Below are 20,078 nucleotides of genomic sequence, written 5' to 3' on the forward strand. Positions count from 1 at the left end.
GCAGAGTCCCGGAGGAGCTTCGGCACTGCAGAATCTATACAACCTTCTTTGCCATACATGGACCACATGCTTAGGGCTTGGGGGATGAGAGCTAAGGGCTTAAATTCCTCAAGGTAAGAAGACCCCCCCTCCCCCCAGGAAATGGACTGCTCCAATTTTCTTACATGATTATTCAGGTACTTTCACTTTTCCATATATAGGAGTCACTCAGGAGCAAGCTCTGACCAGTCAGAGGGAGTGACACATCCCTCTCCAGTCCCTCCCTTCTCACCCATCTGCACCTTTACTTTCACGTGCTTGCGGGTACTTAACAGAAGTGATCCCTGTGGCTCTGCCAAAGACGAACCTGTTGTGTTTAAAAGAGGGGAAGAAAAAAAAAAAACTCAGGCCAAGTCCCAGCATTAAATTTGTTACCTTGAAGAAGCTGAGTGGAGAAGTGTGAAGAGATGAATGGACCGGTGGATGGCTTGTGTGACCATTCTCTAAACGAGGAAGGAGCCTTCATGTTCACATCAGAATCTGTAGGAGAGGGGCACCCAGGTAAGTAGGTGGTCCTGGACAGATGGCGACCTGTACGGTGGTGGGGTGGTGGCGTGGTGGCGGGGAGAGGGGGGCAGGGGCATTTGTCGCTGTTACTAAAGGCCTGGAAGACAATGTGTGTCAGTTACTTTAATAAGGGATCACGGGAGGAAGTATATGCAATAGTTTTTATTCTGTTAGTTTGCAATTTTGTTAAACAGTCACTCATTATGCAAATAATACATTGTAAGTTAATGAAGTCAAGGGTCTGTGCCACCTCCCTCCACCAGCATCTCCTCATGGTGGGGCTGGGACAGAGAACACGCGATTGGCTGTATAAATGTATTGTGTGGATAAAATGTACCATCAGGTATTAACTTTATATATAGAGTTTTGTTTTTTTTTTGGTAAAGCCTTAATCTATTATCAGTGAGCCGCTTAAGTCAACAGAGAATGTTCCCGCAAACAAGACCACGGGTCACTAAGTTTTGCACGTAAAGCAGGTGGAGTTTAGAAGTGAACGGCAGCGCCTTCTAATAGGGGCTGAGACAGATCTCTAGGTCCTGGAAGAAAATTCCAGCATTGTTTTGGGTCTCTGAGAGGTAGGTGGACCGTGATGTGTGGAAATGAGAGAGGCTCCCATGAAGACCACGATGGGAGCCTCAAGTTTCTGGGACAGTGGTTCTCAGACTTCAGGGCGCATCAGCATCATCCCACGGGCTTGTTAGCACACAGAGTGCTGGGCCCCACCCCCAGTGTTTCTGATTTGGTAGGTCTTGGGAGAGGCTCAAGAATTTTGCTTCTTAAGAAGTTCCCAGGCGATGCTGATGCTGGTGATGTGGGAGCCACACGTCGAGAACCACTGGTCTCGGAGAGCCCTGGGGGCCAGATACACTGATTTATGTATTTAAGCACCTCTTCAAAATTCACTGGAGTATTTGAAGGTCTTGGTAACTTAGGATCACCAAGTCTAACTTTTTTTCATCTTCCTCATCCTTGTTCTTTCTCAAAGAGCTTTAACTTTCATACCTTGTAACTTAGCTTTAGGTATCTCAGTGCACTGCTCCTTCCATATGCTTTAGCCACGGGTTCTCAACTAGGGGGAGGTTTTGCCCCTTTTCCCCCAAGGGCATTTTGTAATGTCTGGAAACATTTTTGGTTGTCACAGCTATTCGAGGCGGGGTTGTGAGGTGATCCTGGCATTTAGTGGATAGAGGCCAGGTGTGCTTCTAAACACCCTGAATGTACAAGACCATCCCCCACAACAAAGAAATTTTCCAGCCCCAGATGTCAATATTGCTGTTGAGAAATCTTGGCTTAAACTGAGTTTTGTGTGTAATGTAGCTCAATTCACTGTAAATAGTATCTTTCACATTCTGCATGACTTTATGAAGTTTCTAGGTTTGCTGTACTCATAATCTCAGATCCATTGCCATGTCTCACATATTCTGGACAGCTCCATGGCTTATGAAAGCCACATACAGGTTAGGAGATGGCCGTATATATGATTTGCTCCATATGGAGGAAGTGGGTGCTTTGTTACGCTGTGGCCAGTGGTCCCATAGTACACACAGCAACGTACTCAGTGGGCAGGGAATGAAAATTCCAGCCAATCAGTTGGCTGTTCTGTCTACTTAATGGCAGCTGTCCTGTTTGTCTGATTCTCCTTTCGCTTGCCACTGTAAATTAACTGTCCACGTGAGACCGTTTCCTTGGTGGCTTTCTGCTTGTCATTCCAGTGCTGAATTCCTCTCCATCAGAAAGATAGAATTAATGCTTCTTTTTCAACTTTCAAGAAAACCAACTATTGGCTATCTTAAGGCTACTCAGTGATATTGATAAATTTCAAAAGCCTCAAGAAACAGTTCAGAAAGGACACCTCCTAAGGCATTGTCTTAGTCTGTGAAGCTACCTTAATACCCTTGCTCAACTCCAGCTTTATCCCTAATATCCCTTGTCCCTTTTCCCTGTGTGCATTGGAAACATGTGACCTGTGTCCTTTAAACGAGCAGAGTCATCCAGGGTCAGTGTGTGAGTGGCTCCGAGGAGTCCTGATGGCTGTGTCTACAGTGGATGTGTGAGCAGCAGGAGGCCTTGACTGGTAGCAGGTGGCAGAGGCGTGGGCCCAGACAAACCTAGATTTCTAACGAGGATGTGCAGGAAGATAGAAAAACTCAGATATATGTTTTGTAGCAGTTTCTGAAGGAAAGATTAGAGAATTCACCAGATTAACTAACATTTTAACTACAGAACTTAATATGCACTTTCAAAAGCAGAAACGCTTGATTCTGGACCTACATTCTTAATGTAGAAGCTTAAAAAATGACAAGAGGGACACAAGGAAATTTTGGAGGTGATGGATGTGTATTAAACCTTGATTGTGGTGATGGCAACACAAGTATGGACATATGACCAAACTTACCAAACTACATCCATTAATTATTTGCAGATTTTTGTATACCAATTACATCCCAATAAAGCTGGGAAAAAAACTTAATTTACTAAGAGCAGACTCTGTGGGTATTTTGAACACTAAATGGGATGTAATATGTGTAAATAGATGTCACTTTTATTTCTGAATTTGTGAGCATTGGCAGTGCACATAACCCCAAAGCGAGAGTGGATTTTTTCCACAGTGTCTACCTGCTCAACCATGGGGAGTGTTTAAGGCAGATAGTGGGAAAATAAGGTGAAATGCCAGCTCATGGTGAACTCTTGTCAGTCCCACCTTGATTAGGGAGGTCAAACCCAGCTGTTGGGACATCTGGCCTTCAGGAGGCTGAGTGATGGTGGGGAGGACCCGAGAGCTGGTTGTGGAAGTGTTCTGCAAACAGCAGTGGCAGTGATGTGCAGAGGTTCTTGTACGGGATACTTGCAGGTGTAGTCACAGAACTGAGCGTGGTGTTTTCTACACAGCGCAGTGTGTCTTTTGGAACCAGCAGTACAATGCATCTGTCTGTCCATCCTATTTTACCTCTTGGCACCCAATCTTACTGATGTCATTGGTTAGTGTTTTGACTTCTGTTTCTAGGACTTTTCTCGATGTTAGAATTAAAGGGATATGCTGAGGAATGAGATTCTCTTTAGTTAGAAGAATATGCATGTGTGTGTGAATTGCTTTAGACTCTTATAACTGGTTTTGGAATATATTTCTTTTCTTTCTTTTTTTTTTTCTTTGCTTGCCTTCTTCTTTATTTTTTTATTTTTTATTTTTTTTTGGGGGGTACACCAGGTTCAATCATCTGTTTTTATACACATGTCCCCGTATTCCCTCCCTTCCTTGACTCCCCCCCTCTCGAGTCCCCCCCACCCTCCTTGCCCCAGTCCTCTAAGGCATCTTCCATCCTCGAGTTGGACTCCCTTTGTTATACAACAACTTCCCACTGACTATTTTACAGTTGGTAGTATATATATGTCTGTACTACTCTCTCACTTCGTCTCAGCTTCCCCTTCACCCCCTGCCCCCCCCAAACCTCGAGTTCTCCAGTCCATTCTCTGCATCTGCATCCTTGTTCTTGTCACTGAGTTCATCAGTACCATTTTTAGATTCCGTATATGTGAGTTAGCATACAATATTTGTCCTTCTCTTTCTGACTTACTTCACTCTGTATGACAGATTGTAGTTCTATCCACCTCATGACATATAGCTCCATCTCATCCCTTTTTATAGCTGAGTAATATTCCATTGTGTATATATGCCACATCTTCTGTATCCATTCATTTGTTGATGGGCATTTAGGTTGCTTCCATGTCCTGGCTATTGTAAATAGTGCTGCAGTAAACATTATGGTACAAGTTTCTTTTGGGATTATGGTTTTCTTTGGGTATATGCCCAGGAGTGGGATTACTGGATCATATGGTAGTTCTATTTGTAGTTTTTGAAGGAACCTCCAAATTGTTTTCCATAGTGGCTGTACCAACTTACAGTCCCACCAACAGTGCAGGAGAGTTCCCTTTTCTCCACACCCTCTCCAACATTTGTGGTTTCCAGATTTTGTGATGATGGCCATTCTGATTGGTGTGAGGTGATACCTCATTGTGGCTTTGACTTGCATTTCTCTGATGATGAGTGATGTTGAGCATCTTTTCATGTGTTTATTGGCCATCTGTATGTCTTCTTTGGAGAAATGTCTATTTAGGTCTTCTGCCCATTTGTGGATTGGGTTATTTGCTTTTTTGGTATGAAGCTTCATGAGCTGTTTGTATATTTTGGAGGTTAATCCTTTGTCCGTTGTTTCATAGGCAATTATTTTTTCCCATTTTGAGGGTTGCCTTTTAGTCTTGGAATATATTTCTTTTTAAGAGAACTCTATGACTTTGTGTAATATATATCATCCAAAATTAAGGCAGAAGTGGGAAGAAATAAAAATTCCAAAAATTTGTAATTTCTTATATTTAAAAAGTGTCCTCATAGGTAGATTTGATATGTCAACTGATGAAATATCTAATTATTATAACATTTCAGTTTGTTAGGCTTAATATTCCTGTGATTCTTACACACGTTCATTCTTGTCCAGATAAGATCTGTGACCAGATCAGCGACGCAGTGCTGGATGCCCATCTCAAGCAGGACCCCAATGCCAAGGTGGCCTGTGGTAAGAAACGCCTGGTCCCTCCTGCTGGAGACCTGAGTAGGCTGAACTTGAAATCTTTGGCTGTGTTGAGGCCCTCAGCACAGCAAAGAGTTGGGGGCTTCAGAGCCTGGAGGGGTCCAGGGTGATAGGTCTAGCCCCGTCGCTTTACTGAGGGGATCTTGGGTGCAGCTGAATCAGGGCCTTGGCCAAGGTCATGGGGTAAGGGTCCCGGCGGGGAGACTGGAGCTCCACTCTCCTCAGTCAGCACCCTGTGCTGCCCTCTGCACAGACCCACCCTTCCCTCTCCAGGGCCAGCCTAGCCCCCAGATTAAGCACTGCGGGGACCCGTGCCCCACTGAGGGTGGGCTTCCCCCTGACATCTTCATAAATAACCTGCTGTGATCCTCTGCTCAGCCCCCACGCCCTAAAGCCTGCGGTGGAGCTGGAGCGATTGGGGGCATGTCGGCTGCGTTCTGTGTGACTGCGTGCAGCCAGTGTCTCATTTTCATCCACACAGCGGAATTATGGTTATCCCCATGCAGCAGTCGAGGTTGAATAAGTCGTTGAAGACCAGGCAAGTAGTAAGTGCGCCGAATGAACACTCAGGTGTGACGAGTTCTTTCCAAAGCGCAGTTCTCCGGGCTGCCTGTGAAGATGCTCAGCACTTGCGCTGGGATTTACTCTCTGTTAGCGTCGTGGTGTTTCCTTCTGGAGTCCATTCCTTGTGCTGTGCTGTTCCTCGCGTGTCTCTCTGTCAGCACTGTGAGAGGGCCAGGTGCGGAGCCCCCTTTGCCAGCACGCGGCCGCTAACTGTCTCCTTTTTTTTCAGAGACGGTGTGTAAGACGGGCATGGTGCTGCTGTGCGGGGAGATCACCTCCGTGGCCATGGTGGACTACCAGCGGGTGGTGCGGGACACCATCAGGCACATCGGCTACGACGACTCCGCCAAGGGTGAGGCCGGGCCCCCGGGGCAGAGTCCCACCTGAGGCTCTCCGTCTTCTGGAAGAGCAGAGACCTCCAGGCGGAAAAACACCCCGAGGCCCGCCTGCCAGGGTCCAGGGCTCACAGCCTCTGGCAGCAGTGCGGCAGCCCAGGCGGACCGGCTCCCGTCCAGCCGTTGCGGACGCTGGTCTTATTTACGGTCCTGCCTTCTTGGAAGAGGAGGAAGCTCTGAGTACAAGGAACACTGGGGACATGTTCTCTTCTGGGCGCTGGGGCTGGTCTGTGTATCTTCCTTCCTAATTGTTCAAGGAACTCTGCTCTGCTGCTTATGCAGCTGAGGAAATTGAGGGTTAGCGATGTCAGTAACTCCTGTAAGGTGACACGACCCGTAAGTGACAGCCCCCTGGTTGGGACTCCTGCGCTTTCTACTACACTGTGCTGCTTCCCCACGTAGACCAAGAGGAAGGTGACTCAGCCCAGAATGCGTGCTGGCAGCAGGCAGAGGAGACGGGCTGGCCCAGGGTGGCTCCGGTGCCAGGCGGCGTGGCAGCCTACAACCCAGGCAAGGGGTCCAGGCCCTGGCAGGCGTTGAGGAGGAGCCCTGTGATGGGGTGGGGGTGAGAGCCGGAGAGAGCGGAGGGCCCTGAAGCAGACTCGCACACCTAGGACCGGGAAGGGGCCCAACCTGGAGGGCATCGAAGGACAGGGTGTGAGGGCCAGATGCTAGGGCCAGTGTACACTACATTCTACTTGTTGGTTGTTTGGGGGTGACGTGTGGCATCCTTGTGGGTCAGGGCAGGCTGGGGGGTGACCTGCACGCACCGTTATGAGTAAGAGAGGCCCTCTCTGCGTGAGGGCGTGGACACACAGAAGTTCAGCGCAGCTGCCTCCTGGCTCACCCAGAGGACTCACTTGAGCACTCGAAAGTTTTGGGGGCATACCGAGAATCACTGGGAGGAAACCAGTGAGTACAGGTTGATTCTCCCAGCCTGCACGCCGTGGGGCGTTCACAGAGGAGACACGTTGTCCCAGAGCAGCGGCTTCTTGAGACGTTACCCTGCAGAGCCTTCGCTCTGTTCTGCCGGGAGAAGCCGACTTGTTTACGTGCATTTAGATCTTATTCAAGAGCAAACCTCGTTCTGTGTTAGGCAGCAGGGAAGCTTCCCTGGAGGTATAAGGCCGCCTAGAAAGGGGGAAGTGGGAGCGAGCCCAGCTCTGCCTGTCAGCGCGCCTGCGCCGAGGGGCCAGCCGGCTGCGGGCTGGGGGCTCCCACGGCTCTTTGCTGCAGAGTAGCTGGGTTCACCGCCCTTTCCAGGCCCTCCTCCTCTCCCCTTAGTCCCCTGAACTCGTTTTCCCAAATCACTTGAACCCTTTCATTAATTTTCAGCACGGAGATCTGTTAGGCAGGGAGTGATGAGGTAAAATGGAAATTTGGTGAGCCTGTGGCTGCTAAAGATTGTTCCCTGAAGGTTTGTGTGTTCAGAAACCTTCACTGGGAACAGGGGCTGCGGAGGACAAAGGTGGCCTGATGCTCTTGAGTGGGGGCACTGCCTGGCATCCGTGAGGCAGCGCGAGGTGCCCGGTGGCGAGTTGGCGGCAGAGTGTGCAGTGACGAGCCGGGCGTGCGGGGGCCGTCCCAGGATGTTTGCTGAGAGGTAGGTGGACTTGTGGAGGGCGGGTGGGAGTCATAGGAGGAGCATTCTAGGCAGAGAGACCTAGTGCAGGTGGAAAAGGAGGTCGTGTTTAACGCTAAACCTGAGTTCACGTTGGCTGAGGGCTCTCAGCTGGGAAGGGCTGGCTGGAGCTGAGCAGTTTCTAGTTTGCTTCCTTTGGCCACCTACGTGAAGCACGTACATAAAAGATAGGTTGAGCCTAGGCTGTGGTTTCGTTTGCTTTAGTAAGCCCATTCCGGCCACATGGGTAGGAGAACAGACTGGAAAGAGGGTGACAGTCAGCTTGTCACTGATACTTGACCTTGTGGTGTGGCCTCTGTGTGTCTTAGCTCCTCATTCATATCCGTCCTGTAGCTGAGCGCAGTGAGGCGGAGAGGACCGACAGGGGAAAGCAGGTGCTGTCTGCCCAGCGGCTCCCTCTCGGGACTCTTGGCCTCAGCTGCTGCTACCCAAGACGTCGGTGTCCCAGGCCCCAACTTGCTGTCCCCAGTCTGGGGCGGACCCGCCTCCATCGCTGTGCTTGAGCTTTGGGGATGGGCTCCCGGAGCCTTGGCCTCAGAGGTGTGGTCTTTCCACTTTGCTTCAAGCGCCGGGCACGTCTCGGGCTCAGGGGACTCTGGCTCTGGGACTCTCTGGAACGTTCATGTGCGCCGTGGTGTTCAGTATATTTGATACCTGGGTTTGGCATATACCTGGGCTCTGAATGGCAGTGTTGGAAGGGCCCTTGATGTTCACTCAGTGCAGTGATTTTCAGTCTGGGTCCTGGGAGGTGCCTCTGGGAGAGGCTGGGGGGCAGGGCCGTGAGTCACCGACCTGCCCTTCAGTCAGAGCAGCTGTAGCTCTTAGCCGGTTCTCATACTGCCATCTTGTGAAGGATATATGTTTTTAATCGAGGTGTCATTGAATACACTGTGGAGGACTTTTTTGACTAACGCTTTCCATAAGATGGGGAGGATACTGACAGTCCCCATCCTGGGCCTCAGCTCTGGGCCCAGACCCGCGGCAGAGAGACCACCCACCCTGCTGGACGGGACGTGCTGCTGGGTGCTGAGCAGCCCCCGAGAGGGGGGAGCTGCAGCCTCCCCTGCTCAGGCCTGCTCTCCTTGTGCTTAGGCTTTGACTTCAAGACCTGTAACGTGCTGGTGGCTTTGGAGCAGCAGTCCCCGGATATCGCCCAGTGTGTCCATCTGGACAGAAACGAAGAGGATGTCGGTGCTGGAGACCAGGTCGCTGAACGCGGAGCGTGGGCGCTGTGTCGCGGCGGCAGTGCAGGGTGCTCTGGGTCGAGCGGCTGGCCGGGGACGTTCACGCGTCACGGGCTGAGTGCACTGCGGGGTAGCCCCCCGCCAACCCCATGCCCGGAGGGGGTCAGACACCCCTGCTCCAGGACAGCGACTTGAGGGCAGGGAGAGTTGGGGACGCCCTCCTAGCGTGTTGGGGTCGGGACCACGTCTTCCCCTCCACACGTGCCCAGTGCACAGGTTGCGTGCCCGCGAGCACAGGGGGCCCGCAGGGCTGTAGATCTGAGGAGGGGGGTCGCCTGTGGTCTGACGCGGGTGTCCGCTGCAGGGCCTGATGTTCGGCTACGCCACGGATGAGACGGAGGAGTGCATGCCCCTCACCATCGTCCTGGCGCACAGACTCAACGCCCGCATGGCGGAGCTGCGGCGCTCGGGGCAGCTCCCCTGGCTGCGGCCCGACTCCAAGACGCAGGTGAGCCCCTGCCCTCCGCCCCCTGCCCCCCACCCCCCGCGGGGCTCCGGACACATGCCTCAAACCACCCCCCTTTCCTCTTGATGCTGGTCGCTGTGAAGATCAAAATGTTCCATCTGGGCAGTCAAAGAATTGTTGATTCTGAAATGAACGATTTATCTGAAAAATCTTCACTCCAGAGGTTTTCTCCCCGCCCCCCCCCTCAACATTTTATTAGGAAAAATTTCAAAAAATACAGACAAATGAAAAGAACAGGTCTGGATTTTTAGGGGGGCCCTTCTCGGCACATGTTGACTCTAGTAGTGTGATTCCTCAGTTCCTGCCACAAGCCTGCTCTGTAACGGGTCACCGCCTGTCCAGTCTCCACATCTTGAGCCCAGCTTGAGCACCCCGTGAGCAAGACCTGTCTGCAGCTTGCTCTGCCCTTTTCTTTGTTTCCCGTAAAAAGGCTTTGCCTTTGCTGATTCTGGCTCTTTGTCCCAGCGGCCCTGACCCCTGTGCTCCCTGCAGTGATGAAATCCTGCTGAAGTCTGTATTTGAAGGCAGGCGGTGACGCACGTGTTGGCACACGCGGAGGCCCCCCGTCCACCCTCCGTGTCCACAGCCTGATGACCCTGATGACCCCCTTCCTCGGGGCTTCTTTCCCCAGCGGGCTCTTGGCACCACCTCTTTCACGCCGTCTTTCCTCCTCCCCACGCTTGTGGGTCCAGTTTTCACCTCTGCACACTCCGCTTCCAAATCTTCCACCTGCGGGACTGTCTGGATCACCAGCCCCATTTCTTATTCACCCTGCAGACACATGGGCCTTGGGAGCTCTCTTCAGCTGAAGGGCTGCAGCGGAGCCCACCTTTCCCTGGCCCTCTCTGCACTCTGCCTGGGCTTCCGTTTTCCCTCCAGAGCATCCCTTCTGCTCCAGGCCCATGTCCCAGGCCAGGCCCAGGAACCGTGCTGTGGCCTCCCACAGGTTCTCCCTGCCTGGAAACGTCAGTTAATTCCCTTTGGGCTTCATTTTTAATTTCCTTATATCTGCTTCCTACTGGGGGTGGGGGGAGCTCCCGCTTGTTATTCTGGCATTTAGGGCCCTGTATGGTCGTCCAGCTTTACCGTCCCGTCCCTACTCCCAGTGTTTGCTTCATCCATGTCCTTTCACGCGTGGGCCCCTTGTTTTGCAGTGCTTTGTGCCTGTGCTCCCACCTTTCACCTTCCTTGGACTCTTCCTCTGGTCCCCTCCTGTCCGTCCGTGGCCAGCACGTTTCCCACCTCCTCGTGGTCTTCCCTGACCACCCTCAGATGGGGCCTCCTCTTGCCCCTGCTCTTGGCATTTGACTCCTGCGGTTTTATAGCTCAGCACACTTCGTGTGACTCTGTCCTGTTACTCCAGCTGCACAGAGGTACCTCCTTCCCACCCCACGTGTAAGGCCGCACAAGGCAGAGGTTGCTTATTGGCTGTCCCTGGGGCAAGAGTGCCTCTGTGGCCTAGGAAACCCTTCCTTGGGACTTCCACTGTTATCCACATGATCCCAGGATGGGAAGTGGGATTGTGTGCTTCACTCAGGTGTTCTCTGAGGTTGTGGGCAGGACAGCTAAAATATGTGGATTGTGATGGTACCAGAAGAAAGGAGCCCCGTCCTCCCCATCCTGTGCCAGAGCTGGGCTGAGATGGGAAGCAGGGTGGGGATTCACAGAAAGGGAAATCCGAGAACAGGGGTGGGAGGAAGTAAGTGGAGTGACTTTGGGTTTCCTTCTCCCTGCTTGAGGGTAAAGACTGGAGGGTCCACCTATTGGACCTGCTGAAATAGGAAACGCCTCCTGTGTTTGTTTAGTAATAGAAGGTTTCCAAGTCCAGAAGGCAGTGAGGAGGGAGGGGAGGATGGGCTCTTCCAGGCTTTCCCTTCTTGCAAGGAGACACTGAATTCTCTTACAAATGCTACTTTGGATACCAAAGTCAGCGTCATTCCCCTGCCACAGGTAGCCCTGAGCCAGCGGGCATTGCGGGGTGGGGGTGGGAGGTGGGGTGGTCTGCTTATGGAGCCTTTCCCTGAGGCCCTCGGGTGGAAAAGGATCTTCATCATCTGCCCAGAGTGTTGACTGTGAACAGGATGAGTCTTTCCACCTGAACAAATTCTTGCTGCTGATACTGGGAATTGAGTGGCAGTACGGATGGCTATTTTTGTACCTGGCCGGAGTTGTGCTGTCCACAGTGTACTTTTCCCCACATCTTGCTGACGTGATGAGATAAGAGGGATGCTTAGGGCCCTTTGCTCTGCCACAGCCCTGCTTGGGGTTTGCAGCAGAGCGGGGGAGCCTGGGAGCAGTGGAGATGGACCTCAGCAGCTCTTCAGGATGCCAGCCTTCCCATGAGACCAGACGCAGCAGATCTGGTCCCAGAGATGCCACAGGCCTCCCCTTTGGAGCCCCCAAGCCCCCAACTCCAGTTCCGTCTCACAGGGTCCTGTGTGCACGCAGCCCGGCATCAAAGCGCGCTCTCAGGGCCCAGGTGGTGCGCATCTGCCAGGCATTGTGCAGTCAGGGCTCTTTCTTTTCCTTCTTCTGGACCTCACCCTATTGCCCTTGGGCCAGGCAGGACATTCAGTTCCATAAGAGTCCTGTGTTTGATGGATGTCTGAAGGGCCTTTGGGCAGGCAGGGACCCTGCCTCAGGCATGGCCCCAGGGTGGCACTGTTTGCTGCCCTGTGGTCCTGTCAAGGCCCTTGGGGTGGGGAGCAGTCCTGTGCCTGCCAGCCAGCCAGCGTCCCTGCCAGGGCCATCTGGCACAGCTGCACTCCTGCAGGCCCCACAGCCCCTCTGGGCACTGCTCTTGTGGGTCCACGCTGCCTTGGGCAGCAGTGGGGCCTGTGGCTCCCGCATTGAGGGTCTTGGGTGACAGCCTCCTGCTGGGCAGAGCCCCAGCTACCAGGCCGCACGGCTCCAGGTCACAGCCCACCTTTGTAGGCTGTGTGGTCTTGACCAGAGCATTTATGTTCTGGAACCTTAGCTTCCTTGTCTTTAAAGTGTGGCTAGTAACAGCTTCTTGCAGCTTTTGGCATGGCTTGTAGCATACAGTACATGCTCAGTCAATGCTGGCTTCTTTTTTCTTTTCCCAACCTCTTCTGCCGTCCTTACCGTCTCTTTCGCTCTTGCTCTGTAAGCCCAGGGTACCCCGGCTGTGACCCTGGGCTCTTGCGCTCCCTGACGTGTTGGTAGAGGACAGGGTGCAGAGGCGTTCTGTCTGTGCTACTGTGGGTGTGACACAAGTTTTCAGAGCAGGCTGAGCAGAATTTGGCTCTTGGGCTTTTGACTGACTGGTGTGTGACTTCAGGGAAGTAGTTCTGCTTCTCAGAGCCTGGTTTTTCTCCTTGGTGAAGCAGAGACAGTTCTGCTGATCTCGCCGGGATGGGTTGAGTCTTCATCGATAACGCATTGAACTGGCACAGAACTGAGCTGCACTGGAGGGACTGAATCCCAGCTCTGTCCCTCTGCCCTGCCCTGCAAGGGAGCTGCAGGCAGGATCCCCCCCTCCACGTGCTCTCTGCTTTTTCTTGCTTTCGCCTGAACACCCAGAGGCTGGGAACCCAGAGCTTTCTGCTCCCTCTAGCTTAGCCACTGGCTCAAGTCCCTCTCACCCTGTCCCTCCAGCAGGCAAGGCCCCTGGCCCCGTGTGTTTCCAGAGCTCCTCCACTGAGGGGGCTGGGGCAGTGGGAGTGTGGCCTTTGGCCTCCTGTGTTCCTTGGCGGGAGCCAGGGTGTCTTGGCCTGGGTGATCAACACAGAGCTTTGGCGGAGGGACATTTGCTGACACCCAAAACCCTCTGAGATAGAAGGAGTGGAGTCCAGTGGATCGCGAGCAGAGAGGAAACTCTGAACACCTGAGTAGCACTGAGTGTGGTCACAGGTTGGAATAGCTTGTGCCTCATGCCCGGTCATCTCAGGCACCAGGCAATTCTTCAATATAAGAATGTGTCAGGTTAACTTCCCTGAAGACCCTCTGAGGACAGGAGGCCCCCTCTGCCTCCTGGGCACCTGTGCCTGGCAGCGGTGTGTCCTCAGCTCAGGGCAGGGCCTCACGAGGTTTCCCCACGCCCTGCCGCCCGCCAGGTGACAGTGCAGTACACGCAGGACGACGGCGCCGTCATCCCCGTGCGTATCCACACCATCGTCATCTCAGTGCAGCACAACGAAGCCGTGACGCTGGAGGGCATGCGCAGGGCCCTGAAGGAGCAGGTGATCAGGGCCGTGGTGCCGGCCCAGTACCTGGACGAGAACACCATCTACCACCTGCAGCCCAGCGGGCGGTTTGTCATCGGCGGCCCCCAGGTGCGTCTTTGTCTCCGAATGAGGCCCTGACTTTGCTTACCTCCCCAAGCACAGAGGCCACAGGAGGTGGTGGCTTTGTGTGACTCGGCCAGGTAGGTTTGGCCCTAGACGAAATGTGAAGTCAGCTCTCTCTGCTCCCTGCTGGGCGCCCTCGAGTACAGGAGGAGCTGGGGACGTGTCCCCAGGAGGCTCCCCCTCCGTGCTGCCTGGTCCTCCCACGCGAGACGTCTCACTTGTGTGCGGCTGCCACCTGACCCTGCCGAGGGGCTAACTCACCCTCACGGGCCCTGAGCTTTGCCCGGGTGGCACGTATCGGGTCTTGGCTACAGGTGACCTGCCGCGCTTGTGAGCGCCAAGGTGGGGCTGTGTTTTAGGTGGGGACACGGACCGCCGCTTTCTCCTGTGCCGCAGGTGCGAGCAAGCAGAGAGCGCCCGAGCCCCCCCGAGAGGCTGCTGACCCCTGCGGGGCCCCTCCCTGAGGACGTGTTGCCCCAGCGCGGAGCCCCCATGTTGGGTCCTGTGGCCAAAGCAGTGTAAAAACCCCGGGTGAAAGGAAGGCAGAGCCCACTGTGTTTTCCTGCAGGACTTCCAGGGCCTTGGCTTGCTACTGTGAGCTGTGGATCTCCAAGCGAGGTGGGGGGGGGATGGTATACAGACTTTCCACACATCATGTGACATAGAGGCCCCCCAACCCCTGACATCCTGTTGACTGGCATTGCACAGAGCAGACACGTGAGGAAACTGGTATAGTAACGTCTGCCAGGTGGCACCAGCCAGGGCACGGCCCGGGGTGTATTTGTCACAGTGAGGTTCCCTCCCGCGCTTGGATTTCTCCGTTATTGACTCCTACAAAGGCTTTACGAGCGGGCTGTGACCCTAGCTGGCCCATCTTTTGCCCTTTCTGATGAGGCTCTGACAGGTGACCTGACTTCTGTGACTAGTCAGCGACTGAACGGGGGTTAGAGCCCAGGGTTTCTGGCTGACTTCCAGCCAAGGGCTCGTTGGAACATGAGCCCCCAGAAGCTTCCGTGACCGCCTCCAAGTTGTGGTCCAGCAGCTGTCGCAGTGCTTTGGCCGCCGCCTCCTCTGACGTCCTCCCTCTGTGTCTCCCTTTCCCTCCGCAGGGGGATGCGGGTGTCACTGGCCGCAAGATCATCGTGGACACCTACGGCGGCTGGGGGGCGCACGGCGGGGGCGCCTTCTCTGGGAAGGACTACACCAAGGTGGACCGCTCCGCGGCATACGCTGCTCGCTGGGTGGCCAAGTCCCTGGTGAAGGCGGGGCTCTGCCGGAGGGTGCTTGTGCAGGTGGGTTGGACCCCATCCCGCTGGGACCCCCAGGTCTGCCCTGAGTAAGGACACCCTGGCCTGGGGGAAGGCCCACACTTTGCCAGAGGACGTGAGTCTGTGTGTATCACGTTGAGCTCTGTGGCCAGTGCCCTGCAAACCTGGGAGCAGGAACACAGACGTCTTCAGGCAGCGGGGCACGTGCAGAAACTGCCCACTGTGAAGATGGCGGGAATTTCTAGATGGGCTTGGAGGATGGGGGATGGGGAGCATGTTGGGCGGGGCGTGTGTGGTTTCAGGGTCCCCTCCCTAAGGATGTCAGGGTCTTGGCGAGGGGCCTGTCCCTGACCCTGGACTCTTCTGGAAGGTGTCCTATGCCATTGGTGTGGCCGAGCCACTGTCTATTTCCATCTTCACTTACGGCACCTCCCAGAAGACAGAGAGAGAGCTGCTGGATGTGGTCAACAAGAACTTCGACCTTCGGCCTGGTGTCATTGTCAGGTAGAAGGGCCACCCTCGCTGTTGGGCAGGACCCTCTTCCCTCACCCGGGGCTCGGATCATTGGCAAGGGAGGCAGAAGGAAGGATGCTCGGATCATTGCAAGGGAGGCAGAAGGAAGGATGCTCGGATCATTGCAAGGGAGGCAGAAGGAAGGATGCTCGGCCTCCCGGAAGCAGGAGGGGCCTCAAGCTCTCAGCCCAGCACAGTGCACATCCCAGATGCAGGACGTCCGGTTATCAGGTTGAAGGGGGCTGGGCCGGGTCCCTGCTGGCCCAGCGGATGCTGACCCCAGGGGGCCCATCTTTGAGCAGGTGAGGGATCTTAGGAAAATAGGGACAAGGCTGGGTGGCTGGGAATTTAGTCGGCAAGTCCAGCCCCACCTGCTCTTGTTCCTGCTGCCCCCCTGCTGCCTGGAGCTTGGTGTTGATGTTGGTCTGGCCCAGGTCAGTGGCGTGGAGAGTCGGCCAGGCTTCACATCCTGGTTCCTGGTGCATTCATGTGATCGATCAGGCTGTCCCTGAACTCTGAGCCTGTTTCCTAAGCACCAGTGGCAGTCACCTCTTAAGACGTGGTGTGGCAGAGACAGAAAGTTTACGGGGAATTGCTCTCGGGTGGGTAACACCCCCCACGCAGACTGTCATAGTCTATTAACTACTATTAATTACTCCCATGCCCCAGATGCAGAGGAAGAATCTCTGCTCCTTTTCCATTAGAAATGACCCTTTCTTCTGCTGAACATGCAGGGACTTGGATTTGAAGAAGCCCATATACCAGAAGACGGCATGCTATGGCCATTTCGGAAGAAGCGAGTTCCCCTGGGAAATTCCCAAAAAGCTTGTGTTTTAGTGCTGGTGGGACCCGGGCCTGGCCGCACCATGGAGGCATCTGGGCGGAGCGGAGCTGTGTTCTTCTTCTCTAGGACCCCAATTCTCAGATCTCCTGGAGCCCGGGGTGGGCCTTTCCCCACCCACTGCCGCCTCCCGGGCAAAGCCGTGCCCCTCTGACTTAGCAGGAAGGGGGGCTCCTGGTGCTGGGGCTCAGATCTCGTGAGGCTGGTCACAACGTTCCCCTGCCTCTCCCTCAGCCCAAGGCCATGTGAGTTTAGTGGCAGCACCACCCCTGTCGGGAGCAAATCCCCTCACTCACCTGTCCCCACAGGCTGGACCCTGACCAGCCCCTCCCTCCCTGGTGTGTGCGGAGGGCAGCACACGGCACGTCTCGGGGCTCCGTGTGGGCCTGGGTGTGCCGGGCCTGCCCCTCACGTCTGCGGCCCTGCGGTCAGCGTCCTGAGCCCAGGCCTGCCCAGAGGCCCTCCCAGGCCGGGCTTGTGGCAGGGATGAGAACACCTCGTGTGTAAGGGACCGAGCCAATCACTGATCTCATTTCTTCTTCACGGCAACACGATGAGGTGACACCTTGCGTTACCGGCATTTATAGATGGGGAGGCCGAGGTAGCTTTCACAAGGCTGCACAGCCGCGTGGGTCAGGCCTAGATGTGAGTCTGGGAGCCTCGAATCATGAGCCTGTACACTGTGTCCCCCACCCCCAGCTCTCCCAGTCTCGTGCCAGAAACAGCTCTGAGCAGTGACAGAGCAGGCTGAGATGAGGCTGTGACCTGTGTCCCGAGACTGAGGTTGTTGGGGATTAGGGGATTCACCCCGTGGTGAGCCTGCAGAGTCAGCACAAAACCAAAGGGGTTTTCATTTCAGAAGACAGTTCGGGGTGCGCTAGCTATCCTGGCCCACGGGGCTGGGCTGGAGTTTGGAATTAAGAGGCATCCATATATAATCCTAGCCCCTGATCACTCAGGGACACGCAGGGCTGGGCCTGTGGACCCCTGGGGTAAGGGTCCAAGGCTGGCCAGTCCTGTCCCATCGGGCTTCCTCGAGCAGGAGCAGGGATAGAACCCTTTGTCCTCCATGCCTTTCTCTCTCTCTGGCCCCTTCGTAACCCCTGCAGTCTGAGTGCTGTTGGAATAAGTGGGTGAGCCTCTCAGATCCCCCTTCCAGAGAGGACAGCCATGAGGCCTGAATATCCAGTGTTAAATGGTGACTCAAGTGGCAGAGCTTGACTCCTAGTGGGAGAAAAGTCAGCCAGGGTGTCATGAGATTTTTGCATTTGCCAGGCGGCCTCCGGGGGCAGGCACAGCCCTGAGGTCCTGGGTGGTCCTTTGCCTACCAGGGTCTTAGAAGCTGCACGTTCCCCTGCCTTTCCATCTGTGGCCAGCACTACCCCCCCCCCCAACCCCAACCCCAACCCCTTCCTCAGCCTGGGCCTCTGACAGCTGCACCTCTACCTTCTCCCCCGCTTCCCAGACCACAGGCTCAGGTAGTGGCCTCTATGGGCCCCGGAAAACACTGGGGACTGGGCTTCTTTCTGGTGCACACAGTGCTGAATCCGGCCGGGAGAACACAGCCCAGGAAGTCTCGTCTGGGTGGCAGATGGCCTGCAACCAGGCTGTAGGCCTAAAGCACAAAGGCCTTTGGCTTTCTCTTCACCTCATGGGAAAGGCAGCTGTTCAGGACAGGAAAAGAAGCCCAAAGTTCCATTAATACCTAGAGCTGGTGTGCGATAGAGAAGCTCAGGTCTCTTGCAGAGTTCCGGGTCACCCAGGAAGTCTTGAGTTGCTTTCAGGAGAGGGAGACTCTGGTTTGCAGGTGGCTGAGTTCTTATAACTTGGGCCATGTTCGAAGTGAAAATTTAGAATTTTATACTTTCCCCACCCTCTGGAGAAACAAGGTTTTTTGGGGTCAACACTGTCTATATGAAACTAGAGTCTTTATTTGTTAATAGTTTCTGCTAAGCCAGTGAATAAAAACTCAAGGAGCAACTACTCTGTGCTTAGTTTTTGTCTGCAACCCCCTAGAAACCGCCCTGCAAGTGGCATCACCTGATCCCCATCCCCCAGCAAAGCAGGTGTCCTGCCCTAGGTGTCCCAGCCGGGGTGCCTCCGATCCTGGCTGCTGGGGCTCTGCAGGCCCCTGTGCTGTCACCGCATCACTGCCTTCATCCTGCCCCGCGCTGCACCAAGGTGGGCGCCCCTAGGAGACCCACGTCCCACGTGGAGACCCTGAGGCCCATAGTGGGTTAGGGGTGTGGCCGAGGGCACCTGGCTGGCAGGTGGCACGGAGCCTTCAGAGCGTGCCCCCTCCACCGTCACACGTGTGTGCCCCTCGTCCTCGCCTGGCTCCTTCTGCCCCTCCCTGCGTCCTGTCTACAGTAAGCCTGGCAGGAAGCGGGCACTCGGGAAGTATTTGTCAGACGTCCAGACTGACGTTGAGTGACGTGAGTGAACGAAGGGCTGCTCGGCAAAGAGGCGAGCCAAGCCTTTAAGGGGCACGTGTTCCCTTCACACGTGTTGTGAGCAGAGTTCACAGACCATCGTTGTGGTGAGAGGTGACGTGGTCAGAACTGGCGGTGGGGGGACGGTGGTCAGCTCTGGAGAAACGTCCCGATCAGGCCAAGGGGGGATCCTGGGGGAGGAAGGTTTGGTGAGACCCCAACACGAGACAGGTTGATCAGGGGGCCAGGAAGGGCAGACCTCGGAGTGCGGCAGAGAGAGGAGACCTGTGCTTGAAAGGCCACTGTCTGGGCTGTGCAATGACTACATTTCCTAGAAAATAATACACATTTTATAAGAACACATGTAAATGAAAAGACACACATGCGTCATGTTAGGGTGTGTGCCCGGGAGGGAAGGTGGTAGAAGAATGGGCTCTGTGAGCATCAAAGGCCAAGTAATTAGTGGAAGCACGGAGGGGAACCCTCTCCTGAGCCATGAAGCCCCCAAGTGTCAAAATGTCAGAGAAATGAAATAGAGGAGATGGGGAGGGAGCAGCTGGGGGCGGGAGGAAAGCCAGGAGAGTCTGGGGTGGGAGGTGAGGGGGCTGGTATCCTTGGAAGTCAAGCAAAGATGAGGGTGGAGTCACTGATGTGGAGTGGCACTGACAGCTTACATGATGAGAGGCCTTGGAGTGTCCAGAGACTTCAGCCACATGGAGTTCATCGGTGACCTGGGGAAAGAAGACTCACTAAGAGAGTGTAAATATGACCATATTTCCTACCCAAGTTGTAATCCTCTAGTACCTCTTTTTTTTAAAAATTTTATTTATTTATTTATTATTTTTGGGGGGGTACACCAAGTTCAATCATCTGTTGTTTTTTTTTTGATGTAGATAATCTTTTTTTTTTGGGGGGGGGTACACCAAGTTCAATCATTTGTTTTTATACACATATCCCCATATTCCCTCCCTTCCTTGACTCCCCCCACCTCGAGTGCCCTCCACCCTCCCTGTCCAGTCCTCTAAGGCATCTTCCATCCTCGAGTTGGACTCCCTTTGTTATACAGCAACTTCCCACTGACTATCTATTTTACAGTTGGTAGTATGTATATGTCTGTGCTACTCTCTCGCTTCATCTCAGCTTCCCCTTCACCCCCTGCCCCCTCCAAAACCTCGAGTTCTCCAGTCCATTCTCTGTATCTGCGTCCTTGTTCTTGTCACTGAGTTCATAAGTACCATTTTTAGATTCCATATATGTGAGTTAGCATACAATAT

At 54.3% G+C, this 20,078-nt stretch overlaps 1 protein-coding gene across 1 annotated transcript; it reads left to right on the forward strand.

The window, feature by feature from the left end:
- Positions 1-215: 215 nt before the first annotated feature.
- MAT1A (methionine adenosyltransferase 1A) lies at positions 216-18,352 on the forward strand. Its single transcript, XM_057737383.1, has 9 exons — positions 216-540; positions 5,037-5,114; positions 5,923-6,045; positions 8,823-8,935; positions 9,279-9,422; positions 13,517-13,735; positions 14,860-15,042; positions 15,389-15,522; positions 16,266-18,352. Exons 1-9 carry the CDS (start codon positions 447-449, stop codon positions 16,366-16,368), a joined length of 1,191 nt encoding a protein of 396 aa, XP_057593366.1. The 5' UTR covers positions 216-446; the 3' UTR covers positions 16,369-18,352.
- The last annotated feature ends 1,726 nt before the right edge of the window (positions 18,353-20,078 follow it).

Source organism: Hippopotamus amphibius, chromosome 5 (genome assembly GCF_030028045.1).
Source record: "Hippopotamus amphibius kiboko isolate mHipAmp2 chromosome 5, mHipAmp2.hap2, whole genome shotgun sequence".
NCBI lineage: Eukaryota > Metazoa > Chordata > Mammalia > Artiodactyla > Hippopotamidae > Hippopotamus > Hippopotamus amphibius.

Excerpts from the sequence above, each read along its gene's own strand:
- MAT1A (XM_057737383.1), top strand. The coding sequence starts at position 447 with ATGAATGGACCGGTGGATGGCTTGTGTGACCATTCTCTAAACGAGGAA. Across the intron at positions 6,046-8,822 it reads CTACGACGACTCCGCCAAGG|GCTTTGACTTCAAGACCTGT; the intron begins GTGAGGCCGGGC and ends CCTTGTGCTTAG. Across the intron at positions 15,043-15,388 it reads GCCGGAGGGTGCTTGTGCAG|GTGTCCTATGCCATTGGTGT; the intron begins GTGGGTTGGACC and ends CTCTTCTGGAAG.